At 36.2% G+C, this 12,018-nt stretch overlaps 2 protein-coding genes across 2 annotated transcripts; one reads left to right on the top strand and one right to left on the bottom strand.

The window, feature by feature from the left end:
* The first annotated feature begins 5,416 nt into the window (after positions 1-5,416).
* Positions 5,417-8,362, top strand: LOC104805742 (disease resistance protein RPM1-like). Its single transcript, XM_010530406.1, has one exon. The coding sequence runs from the start codon at positions 5,467-5,469 to the stop codon at positions 8,194-8,196; it is 2,730 nt and encodes a 909-aa protein (XP_010528708.1). The 5' UTR covers positions 5,417-5,466; the 3' UTR covers positions 8,197-8,362.
* Positions 8,363-8,524: 162 nt separating this feature from the next.
* Positions 8,525-11,219, bottom strand: LOC104805741 (glucan endo-1,3-beta-glucosidase 8-like). The gene is made up of 3 exons (XM_010530405.2): positions 10,589-11,219; positions 9,656-10,152; positions 8,525-9,351 (listed from the first exon to the last, which is right to left on the bottom strand). Exons 1-3 carry the CDS (start codon positions 10,936-10,938, stop codon positions 8,711-8,713), a joined length of 1,488 nt encoding a protein of 495 aa, XP_010528707.1. The 5' UTR covers positions 10,939-11,219; the 3' UTR covers positions 8,525-8,710.
* Positions 11,220-12,018: the final 799 nt, after the last annotated feature.

Below are 12,018 nucleotides of genomic sequence, written 5' to 3'. Positions count from 1 at the left end.
CGAAAGCAACTTGTCTACGTGGCGGTTATTTGACGGTAGGTATTTTTTGGCCAATAATTTAAAAGTATAGAATTTATTTGGAGAAAAACCAATTGTACATGTATTATTCAGTAATTAAAAAAGTACAGGTATTAAATTGAGACCAGGGAAAAGTACATGTATTTTACGGCGATTGTCCCTAAAAAAATTGATGAAAAAACTTTTTGGAACATAGTGCAGAAATATATAATGCATAGTAGGTACTATTATATGTTGTCTAAAATCATGATGCAGAAGCTGCCCGATTATTTTCCTCGTTTTTTATATAATCATTGATATATGTATGCATAAATTTATTTTCGAATAGAGAAATAGGTTAAATTTGATAGGTGACATCACACATTTGAATGTGATCGTTATACATCAAGACACGATATCAAGCCAACAAAATATGCACATCAAAGATTGCGTAATGATAAAGAGTTTATCTAGTGGGATTAAAAATCTTATTAAACTTCAAAAACTAGTATGAAGAATGTTTTAGATAAGGTGGTTAAGAATATACGCAAAGAGCACAACAAAAAGCGTTCAATGGTTAAATCACAATCTTCAGACTAGTTTTTGAAATTTTGAAAGAAAATCATCTCTTGTAAAAAAAATAGAATACCATTCTTCCACATGAAAGAATTATAATCTATCATGCATTCGTGGATCAACAATATTACTTACGGTCTTTGTTTACATAATTCCATTTTGTACTTCAATTTAAAAAGCCCTTGTGTTTATGTTTGAAAGATAAAATAACTTATCGTACATTTTTGGGGCATTGTTTCCTTTATTATTATATCTTTACAGAAGCATACATCATTAAAAAGAAGAAGTTGATCAGGTGATGGATGACACAAGGGTTCGTGCAACCAACCAGAGGAGTAAAACAAGAAGAAATGACGGATAACTATCTCATGGAACTTGTTTATAAAAACATGTTCCAAGTGGTGTTTAGGAACCACAATGACCGTCCAAAGGCATTTAAGATAGATGATATGGTCAAAGAGATTTCTTTGATGATATCTAGAGATGAGAAGTTTTATGATGTGTTTAATTATAAGGTGGAAGATGTCCAAGATAGAAAAACTCACCATTTATTCATTCAGAGAGAGATAAGTTTGAGTATCGCTCAACGAAATCTCCAAACCCTTTTGGTGTATTCAACTACCAAATAGAATGTTGCATTGCCCACTACATGGAAGCTTTTGAGAGCTTTAGCTCTTGTAGACTCTCGCATTAGAAAACTGTTTGACGATCTGTCCAACTTAAAGTACCTGAATTTGATAGGATCTCGTGTGAAAAAAAATTCTAAAATCCTTTCTAGACTCTTTTAACTTAGAGACGTTGAACAATAAGTTCTCTAAGATAATGGAGCTTTCTACGAGGATTTTAAAGTTAGAAAACTTGTAATATCTTGTTACTTTTAGCCATAGTAATTCTAACTGGAGCATTTTAGGTACAAATATCTCACCCGATATTTATCAAGTGAAGAGATTATAGGTCATGGACTGCATCTATGTTGAAATCAAACTCATAATAAACTTCGGTAATATGACACAATTCACAAGGATTGACCTACTCAATATTATGCAAATGTTAGATATTTTAAATCAGTGAATTCGTTGTTAGATATACATGTTTTTTAATCAGATTAACATAATTTATAGATTTTTTATATTCTTCTTTGTTTTTTATTTGTTTCACATATGAACTACACGAAAATTTTAAAAAGAAAATCATCTCTTATAAAGAAAATAGAATGACAGCCTCACATAATAAAAAGAATTATAACCTATCATGCATATTTGTTGATCAATAATATTACTTTTGGACTTTGTTTATATAATTCTGAATTATACTCTGGTTAAAAGATACCTTTGTGTTTATGTTTGAAATGATACATTTTTTGGGCAATAATAGTATAAAGTAATTGATAAAAAAAGTTTTTGGAAGATAATGAAGAAATGTTTAATGCATACTAGATATTACTGTTATATATTACCTAAAACCATAATGTAAAAGATGTCCGATGATTTTTATAGTGTTTATAAACCATTGAAATATACAAACATAAATGTGCAACCTAATCAAAATGTTTAAGACTGTTTAGGTATATACGAATAAGTTTGTGTTTTATGTATTTTTTTCTATCTATCAATGATGAAGGATCTTAGGTTTGTATCTCTTTGGTCGATTGATGAAAACGAGCCTCTACAACTTGATGCATTTTCACCTGCTACAACAATCGAGAAGCTTTTTCTATCGGGGAAACTAGAGAGGCTACTTAGCTGGTTCAATACTCTTCACAATCTTAGCGAACTATGTCTGCGTTGGTCAAGGCTAGCACAAGATGTGATCCCTTGCATCCAAGCACTCCCTTATTTGGTTTGGCTTTCATTTTTCAATGCATACGAGGGGGATAAGTTATGCTTTCTAGAAGGGTTTCAGAGTTTAAAGATTCTGTTGATAGGCGACATGCCACATTTGAATGAGATTGTTATACAGAAAGGCACGATGCCAAGTCTACAAAAGCTGCATATCAAAGATTGTGTAATGATAAAGAGTTTACCTAATGGTATCGAAAATCTTACCAAACTTCAGGAACTACGGCAGAGGAATATTTCAGATAATCTAGTAGAGAGTATACGGAAACAGTTAAAAACTTATTGAACTGTTTCACGAACCAATTATACGGAAACTTTGAAAGAAAATCATCTCTTGTAAAAAAAATAGAATACCATTCTTCCATATGAAAGAATTATAATCTATCATGCATTCATGGATCAACAATATTACTTACGGTCTTTGTTTACATAATTCCATTTTGTACTTCAATTTAAAAAGCCCTTGTATTTATGTTTGAAAGAGAAAATAACTTATCGTACATTTTTGGGGCATTTTTTCCTGTATTATTATATCTTTACAGAAGCATACATAACTAAAAGGAAGAAGTTGATCAGATGAGGATGACACAAGGGTTCGTGCAACCAACCAGAGGAGTAAAACAAGAAGAAATGATGGATAGCTATATCATGAAACTTGTTTATAAAAACATGTTCCAAATTTTGTTTAGGAACCACAATGACTGTCCAAAGGCATTCAAGATGAATGATATGGTCAGAGAGATTTCTTTGATGATATCTAGAGATGAGAAGTTTTGTGATGTGTTTAATGATAAGGCGGAAGATGTTCAAGATGGAAAAACTCGCCATTTATTCATTTAGAGGTAGATAAGTTCGAGTCTCGCTCAACGAAATCTCCAAACTCTTTTGGTGTATTCAACTACCAAATAGAATGTTGTGTTGCCCACTGCGTTGAAGCTTTTGAGAGCTTTAGCTCTTGAAGACTCTCACATTAGAAAACTGCTTGATTCATTAACGATCTGTCCAACTTAAAGTATCTGAATTTGATAGGAACTCGTGTGAAAAAAATTCTAAAATCCTTCCATAGACTCCTTAACTTGGAGACGTTGAACAATAAGTTCTCTAAAATAATGGAGCTTTATACGAGGATTCCAAAGTTAGAAAACTTGCAATATCTTGTTACTTTTAGCCATAGTAATTCTAGCTAAAGCATTTTAGGTATAAAGGTCTCACCCGATATTTGTCAGGTGAAGAGATTACAGGTCATGGACTGCATCCATATTGAAATCGAACTCATAATAAACTTTGATAAGATGACACAATTCACAAGGATTGACCTACTCAATGTTATGCAAAGGTTATATATTTTAAATCAATGAATTCTTTATTTGATAGTTATACATGCTTTTTTATCAGATTAACATAATTTATAGATTTTTATATTCTTTTTTGTTTTTTATTTGTTTCACAAAGGAACTATACAGAAATTTTAAAAAGAAAATCATCTCTTATAAAGAAAATAGAATGACAGTCTCACATAATAAAAAGGATTATAACATATAATGCATATTTGTTGATCAACAATATTACTTTTGGACTTTCTTTATATAATTCTGAATTATACTCTACTTAAAAAAATACCTTGTGTTTATGTTTGAAATGGTACATTTTTTGGGGAATAATGGTATAAAGTAATTGATGAAAAAAGTTTTTAGAAGATAATGAAGAAATGTTTAATGCATACTAGATATAACTGTTATATGTTGCCTAAAACCATAATGCAAAAGATGTGTGATGATTTTTATAGTGTTTATAAACTATTAAAATATATAAATATAAATGTGCAACCTAATCAAAATGTTTAAGACTATTTAGGTATATACGAATAAGTTTGTGTTTTATGTATTTTTTCTATCTATCTACAACTCTAATATCAATCTCCATATGATAGATTTGTCTTTGATCTCATTAGAAAACGAGAATGAAATTGTTATAAGAAGATTATTTCTGAATGATTTTAGAAAAATTTGTAAATAAATGAGATATCGATGAACTTTTATAAATGTACTAAAAAAAATTAAATGAGGTACTCAAAATTATTATTATCTCTTCCCTACAAAAAATCAAAATTATTGACTTATTCAATAATAAAATACAACCAACTAAGGATATTGAAGACGAGTTAAGTCATCGATGATGAATGAAGTTGGTTTCGTTAATAATGAAATAAAGGCTTAGTATAAATAATAAAGCCAATAATACAATTACATTGTATTTTAGGCTATATCCAATCTTGTATAACACGGTGGCTTTCTGCAAAATATAATAAAAAGGAGGTATAATTTGTACACCGGTACGAAATCTATAAAATATTGGTGATTTTTAGTAAGTACACAGAATATATATATCTATATATATATATATATATATAAAAGAAAAAGGAGAAAGATTTTTTTTAAAAAAGGGAAAAAGAATAGGTTTAAATTGGTAGCTACAAAAGAAACGAAAAAACAATAAAGAAGAAAAATAAATTAAATGAATATTATAGTTATTTTGGATAATATATATGTAAAAGTATAGTGTACATATAATTTACAAATTTTTTTAAGGAATGATATTTGTTTTTCGCACATTCGAGCAAATTTCCTTTATAACTTATCACAAAGGCAACCACCAAGAATAAAGGCCTATGGTCATGTGGCCGACAATCATGGATTGCCAAATTTTGTCGGATTCTTAGAGATACGTCGAATATTCGTCATCGAGAAAAGTAATAAATAATATTTCCTGCATGCTTCGTTATTTTCCATAAAGACAAACAGTTCAAGCCAGAGACTTAATACGAGTATTTACTTAAAGGAATGGATTCCCAGCGTGGATCCTAAATTTTCATCTTATTTTTTCCACTCGAGAATTAAAAAAAAATCAACATGGGAAATATACCTTTTACTCAAAAGTCCGAAAATAATGATTCAAAAACTTGGATCATTTTATTTTTTGGTATATTGTAAAATACGAGAAAGCACTAGTGTCTCTTTGGTTAAACAAAGCTGATACATCCTCCCACGGAGGGAAGATGGCATCAGCCGCCATAGATTTCGGGATTGGAAGGATCTTAAGCGTTCTGGAAAATGAAGTGCTGCAGCAAACAGGGCTGGGTGACGAGATCGAGATGATGAAGCAGAAGCTGATGTACATGAAGTCTTTCCTCGAGGACATGGACAAGAACAGTGGAAACATAAGCAGCAGTGTCTTCACAACCTTTGTCAAGAACACAAGGGACTTGGCTTACCAGATCGAAAGCATCATCGACGAGTACTCCTACTGCATCAGCCGCCGCCGCGGCCAGGCCTTGCTTACACGTTTTGTTCACTCCCCTCTGTTTCTGTGGGATAGGCGCCCGATAGTGGGGAAGCTGGAGGTAATGAATCGGAAGATTCAAGAAATGTCAGATCTGATGAACACTTTCTTGCCCGACAGGTCACAAGCAGCATTACCGACTGCTAATGGTGTCAACACCAAGTGGGCGAAGAATCTTGGGGAATCATCTTATTTTGTTGGAGATGACAGTCTTGTTGGGATAGATGAGGCCAGGGGGAAACTAACCGGGTGGCTCTTGAACCCGGAACCTCAGAGGATCGTCGTACCGGTTGTTGGTATGGGTGGTTCGGGAAAGACAACTCTTGTCGGTAACATCTTCAGATCTCAACGTGTACGGAGGCACTTTGATTCATATTCATGGGTGACAATCTCTCAATCCTATGATATTGAAGATGTCTTTAGGACAATGATCAAGGATTTCTCCAAAGAACAAGGATTGCAAGTTCCATCTGACTTATCATCCATGAGGTACAGAGAGTTGGTGGAGATGCTTGTGAACTATCTCCAACCTAAGAGGTATTTCATCGTGCTAGATGATGTCTGGAATACTGGTTTTTGGAAGGAGATTAGTGTAGCCATTCCAGATGGCATTCACGGAAGTCGTGTGATGATCACCACCCGTGAAGAGAGAATAGCTCATTTCTCTTACGGAACGATGAACCGATTCCACCGGATCGAACCTTTAAAGGAAGATAAGGCTTGGGAGCTATTCCGCAAGAGGGCATTTTCAGGGAGTCCTGAACAACACATAGCGCCAAATATAGAACCTATAGCGAGGAATCTCGTTCAGAAATGCGGAGGCCTACCATTAGCTCTTGTGGCTTTGGGTAGCATGATGTCGACAAGGAGATTAGAATCAGAATGGAGGAGAGTTTACAACAGCTTGAACTGGGAATTGAGCAATAATCCCGACCTCAAGGATGTTCAAAGGATCTTAATTCTTAGTTTCAACGATTTGCCATATCCACTTAAGCATTGCTTCCTATATTGCTGTATTTTTCCAGAAGACTACATCATCAAAAGGAAGAAGTTGATCAGGTTATGGATGGCACAAGGGTTTGTGCAACCAACCAGAGGAGTAAAACCAGAAGAAGTGGCGGATAGCTATATCATGGAACTTGTTTATAGAAACATGTTCCAAGTAGTGTTTAGAAACCACAACGGGCGCCCAAAGGCATTCAAGATGCATGATATGGTCAGAGAGATTTCTTTGATGATATCTAGAGATGAGAAGTTTTGCGATGTGTTTAATGATAAGGCGGAAGATGTTCAAGATGGCGAAACTCGCCATTTATGTATTCAGAGGGAGATAAATTCAAGTATCGCTCAACGAAATCTCCAAACCCTTTTGGTGTATTCAACTACCAAACAGAATGTTGCATTGCCTACTGCATTGAAGCTTTTGAGAGCTTTAGACCTTGAAGACTCTCGCATTAGAAAACTGCCTGATTCGTTGGCGACTCTGTTCAACTTAAAGTACCTGAATTTGACAGGAACTCGTGTGAGAAAACTTCCAAAATCCTTCCGTAGGCTCCTTAACCTGGAGACGTTGAACACTAAATTCTCCAAGATTAAGGAGCTTCCTACGGGTATTTCAAAGTTGGAAAACTTGCGATATCTTGTTACTTTTAGTCATAGTAACTCTGATTGGAGCATCGTTTCAGGCACAAAGGTTTCATCTGATATTTGTCAGTTAAAGAGATTGCAGGTTATGGACTGCATCCATGCTGAAACCGAGCTCATCAGGAACCTCAGTGACATGACACAACTCACAAGGATCGGTCTGGTCAACGTGAGAAAACATCATGGACATGACTTATGCAATGCCCTCACTAAGATGAAGGATCTTAGGTTTGTGTCTCTTTGGTCGATTGATGAAAACGAGCCTCTACAACTTGATGCATTGTCTCCTGCTACAACAATGGAGAAGCTTTTTCTATCAGGGAAACTAGAGAGGCTACCTAGCTGGTTCAATACTCTTCACAATCTTACCGAACTATGCTTGCGTTGGTCAAGACTAGCACAAGATGCGATCCCTTGTATCCAAGCGCTCCCTTATTTGGTTTGGCTTTCGTTTTTCAATGCATACGAGGGAGATAAGTTATGCTTTCCAGAAGGGTTTCGGAGTTTGAAGATTCTGTTGATAGGCGACATGCCACGTTTGAATGAGATCGTTATACAGGAAGGCGCGATGCCAAGTCTACAAAAGCTGCATATCAAAGATTGTGTAATGATAAAGAGTTTACCTAGCGGCATCGAAAATCTTACCAAACTTCAAGAACTACGTCTGAGGAATGTTTCAGATAAGCTGGTAGAAAGTATACGCGAAGAGCAAAGCAAAGACTGTTCAAAGGTTAATCACATTCCTACCATCAAGCATTACTTCATAACAGAAAACGGTGTTTCGTGTGAGAATCTTTCATAACCCATCATCCAGAAGAAAAGAGCGGATCTCTCCTAAGCTCGGTCATTTGGTTCCACTGAAGGCAAGAATCTCCCAGGTATCTTTACTACTTCTGAAACTGTTTCTTGTTATCTCCACTTGTTTGTTTCTTTTGCATATTGGACAGGAGGATTTATGCCCTTGTTTGTATGAGACGCTGCTTGTTATGAGATTATGATGTGTTATTTGTGTATTTTGTATGAATGATAAGCTTGCATTCGAATCATATGATTACACGTATAAGTATATCAGAGTTCTAGAATATGTTTAAGCTGCGAGATGAACTTGTCTTCCAAAAGAATGAATCTTGATGCACAAAGATTTAACTGCATTGCAAATGTCTCGGACTATGAACCTCACATTGGAAACGAACGAATACAACCATTGTGTATTGTATCTCCATCAATATATAAATATATATGTTATCCAGTCGATTGAAAAAAGAATGAAGAATTGATCCCCCGCCCAAAAATCTCCCTACCTCTGACCGCCGAATCTAAGAGAAAAGAACTAGCTGTAACCAGAGAAACAAGAATCTGACAATCCAGAGAACCAGAGAAGAAGATGACAATGGTGATAACGATGATGATGATGATGATGATGATGAAGCAGCAGCGAGCTGAATGGGGAAATTGCATTGGCCCTGAGAAATGTTCTGAGTGGTAATGGTTGCCAAGCCTTGGAAGAAACAAGCGTCCTCTTCCTGGTTCCTCACCTGGAAGTACATGTTAAATGCATATGAAGCATTCCTGTGACCGTCGAGGCTATTGCACGAGGATCCGAACCCGAGAGCCGTGCAATCGGAATGAGTACAAGCATAATCTACGTTTTCCACAAGCTTGCTTATATCTTTGGCTTCTGGATTGAACATACACCACTTGTTCTGCAGATATTTCACGTTCTGGGCGCCGATCAGAAACTTGTTCTGACCTTGACCCGATAAGTCCAGCGGGAACTTCGGTTGCCCATCAAACCTAACAATTCCCCAGTGACGTTCGAAGTTCCCAGGGGCAATACTCTTGGCATCCTCATCAAGTAATCCGAACAAGTATACCTCGATATAACCAGGTCGCAATGGAGTTCCTTTCTTGGCTGCAAGTCTCGGTAAAAGTCCATTGTAATATCTAAGTGCATTGCCTGCAAATAAATACGGAACTTCGGTTGCCCATCAAACCTAACAATTCCCCAGTGACGTTCGAAGTTCCCAGGGGCAATACTCTTGGCATCCTCATCAAGTAATCCGAACAAGTATACCTCGATATAACCAGGTCGCAATGGAGTTCCTTTCTTGGCTGCAAGTCTCGGTAAAAGTCCATTGTAATATCTAAGTGCATTGCCTGCAAATAAATACGCATTGCATCAAAAGATTAAACCAGACCCGGAAAGCGAAATCAGATATTATGATTGAGGAATACCGATTCTCAAGAAATGTAACCCGTACCAGTATTTGCATTCTTGTCACCATCAGTCGGCCAACCGACTTCTCCAACAATAATAGGCATGTCTCCGTGACCAATAGCTTTCAGAGCTGAGACTAAGGTATCGAAGTTAGCATCGAAGACATTATTGTACTGAATCCCGTTGTCCACGATCTGAGTAGGACCGTCGAAGAACGCATAATCAAACGGGAAGTCGCTGCTTCCGTACAAGCTCAGAAAAGGGTATATGTTAATGGTGAAGGGAGCGTTGTTCTTGCCGAGAAAATCGACAATCTCAGTCATCTGACTGATGATATCGGGTCGGAACCTTCCTGCAGATGGCACCTGGTTATTGGCCGGTGAATCATATACGTCGGCATTCAAAGGAACCGTTGCCTTGACGTGTCCTAACCGAGCTTCGTTTAGAGCATTTTGGACATTCTGAAGCGCCGGGAAAGTGAGGTTTACGAATGATCCGTTGTACGATGTCAGAAAAGGCTCGTTCCCAACAGCTACATACCTGAGTGTAAGAATGTCCAAATCCATAAGAATTTCAGCATCTGAGTTATATTATGCATCAGACAGATTGGAGGCATTTTGATAGACATAATTTGCATCGAAACAGATAGTGTTGTATTATACAGGCAAAAACCAGTTCAAGTAGAAATTTACAGACACGAACAGATTACAAAGAGACAAAATCTTAGTCTATATTCACCAGACAAATCCAAACTCACTTTGTCCATATCTGAATACATTCAAACAGGACATCTAAAGGGGGCTTCCAGAGATTCTGTTTCAACAATCAGACAAAAACTTTCTACACCCTTTTCTGTTCTTCAGACAAAAGAAACCTTAAAAAACCAAAAATTTACTCGAACCAATTTCTACAAGCCACGAATCATCAGAAAACAAGACCAATACAAAACAGAAGAAGAAGAAGAAGAAGAACTCACGTGATATTAACACCGCCATCGAAGTTATAACGAGAGACATTCATCTGAACCCATTCCTTTGCCCGATCGTAACTTCCCATAACTCTAAGCTGATCATTTGGAATCGCGACCATCACTTCGATGCCTGAACCAGCGAGAGCTCTCATGGTGGATTCCTCGGCGTCGAACAGCTTCACTTTGTTGATGTTATTGTCTTTAAGCATCTGAACCACCGTCTTCGGCGGCAGTTTGTGGGTTGCCATAGTTCCCCAGTTGACACCAAGCCCATTGGCTGGATAAAAATGGAGACCCAGAAGAGGAATGAGTGTTAGATACGCAATCAGGGGGGAAAGTTTGCATTTTTCGGCCATGGGTTTGTTTTTTTCTTTCTTTCTCGGAAAACAGAGATTTTCCGAGAAAGTTGATGGGCAAAGAGTGGGAGGCAGCGGCTTTTGAGGGTGGGTCAGGAGAGATCAGCGAAACGGAAGCGATTCTTTTCCTGAGAACTTTCCGGAATCTGATGAAAGAGAAAATCGAAACGAAAAGGAAGAGAATGTGTGGAGACGGCTCTGTTTGTATTACTGCAGAAGTGAAGAAACAGAATGCAAAAACCTAATGGAAAACCAATAAACCTGAAATCGCCAATTTACGAAAGAACAACTTTGCAAAGAGCAAAAACAACTCAGATTAAGAAATGGGAGACAGATGAATGATTCATAAAGAGAATGAACAAGAGAGAGATAACGCGTAGAATTGATGAGGAAAGAAACTTAAAAGGCAAAAGGAAACTGTTTTTTCTTCCGTGTCGACGATTTCAATAATTTCGTCTTCAAATTTCTTTCGGTATAATTTTGTTATTATTTATTTTTAATTTTTTTTAACAAGAGATGGGGAGTATGTCGCCAATGAGTCACTAACAGATCAGAACTTCTATAAGTAGTTCTGTTATGTCCATCGACACGGTTTGATAACGTGTGTTGGTGCACGTGTACTTATACGATATGTATAAGTGGACACGGTTTGATAACCTGTATTGATGTACAAGTGTATGTATATGCATCATGATGCATTTAGTGTTATGCTGGGATATTATTACTGTGGTCCAAGATTTCGAAGAAGAATCGTATCAACAAATATCATGCGTATTGGTGGCAAAAATCTCCCAACAAGGTCAATTATTTACTTGCCATTGTTGATTTGGGAGATTCACGCACAGTTATAACGGTTAACGCCTAACAGAATCTTTATTATATAAAAGGCACAGTCATCAAAATTGAATACATACACGGGCCGTGTCATTATTAACGGAGGTCCCGTGCAAATACTATATATATATATTTTATTTTTTAATCAATTTTAATTAATATATATATATATATATATACATATTAAGATTTCTTAAAATTATATATTTTTTCAATCATAAAATAGAAATCAATTTTTATAATCAT

This window comes from Tarenaya hassleriana, unplaced genomic scaffold, assembly GCF_000463585.1.
Source record: "Tarenaya hassleriana unplaced genomic scaffold, ASM46358v1 Cleome11, whole genome shotgun sequence".
Taxonomy (NCBI): Eukaryota; Viridiplantae; Streptophyta; class Magnoliopsida; order Brassicales; family Cleomaceae; genus Tarenaya; species Tarenaya hassleriana.
The sequence above is the reverse complement of the archived record's forward strand: the minus strand, read 5'-3'. Positions and strand labels throughout refer to the sequence as shown.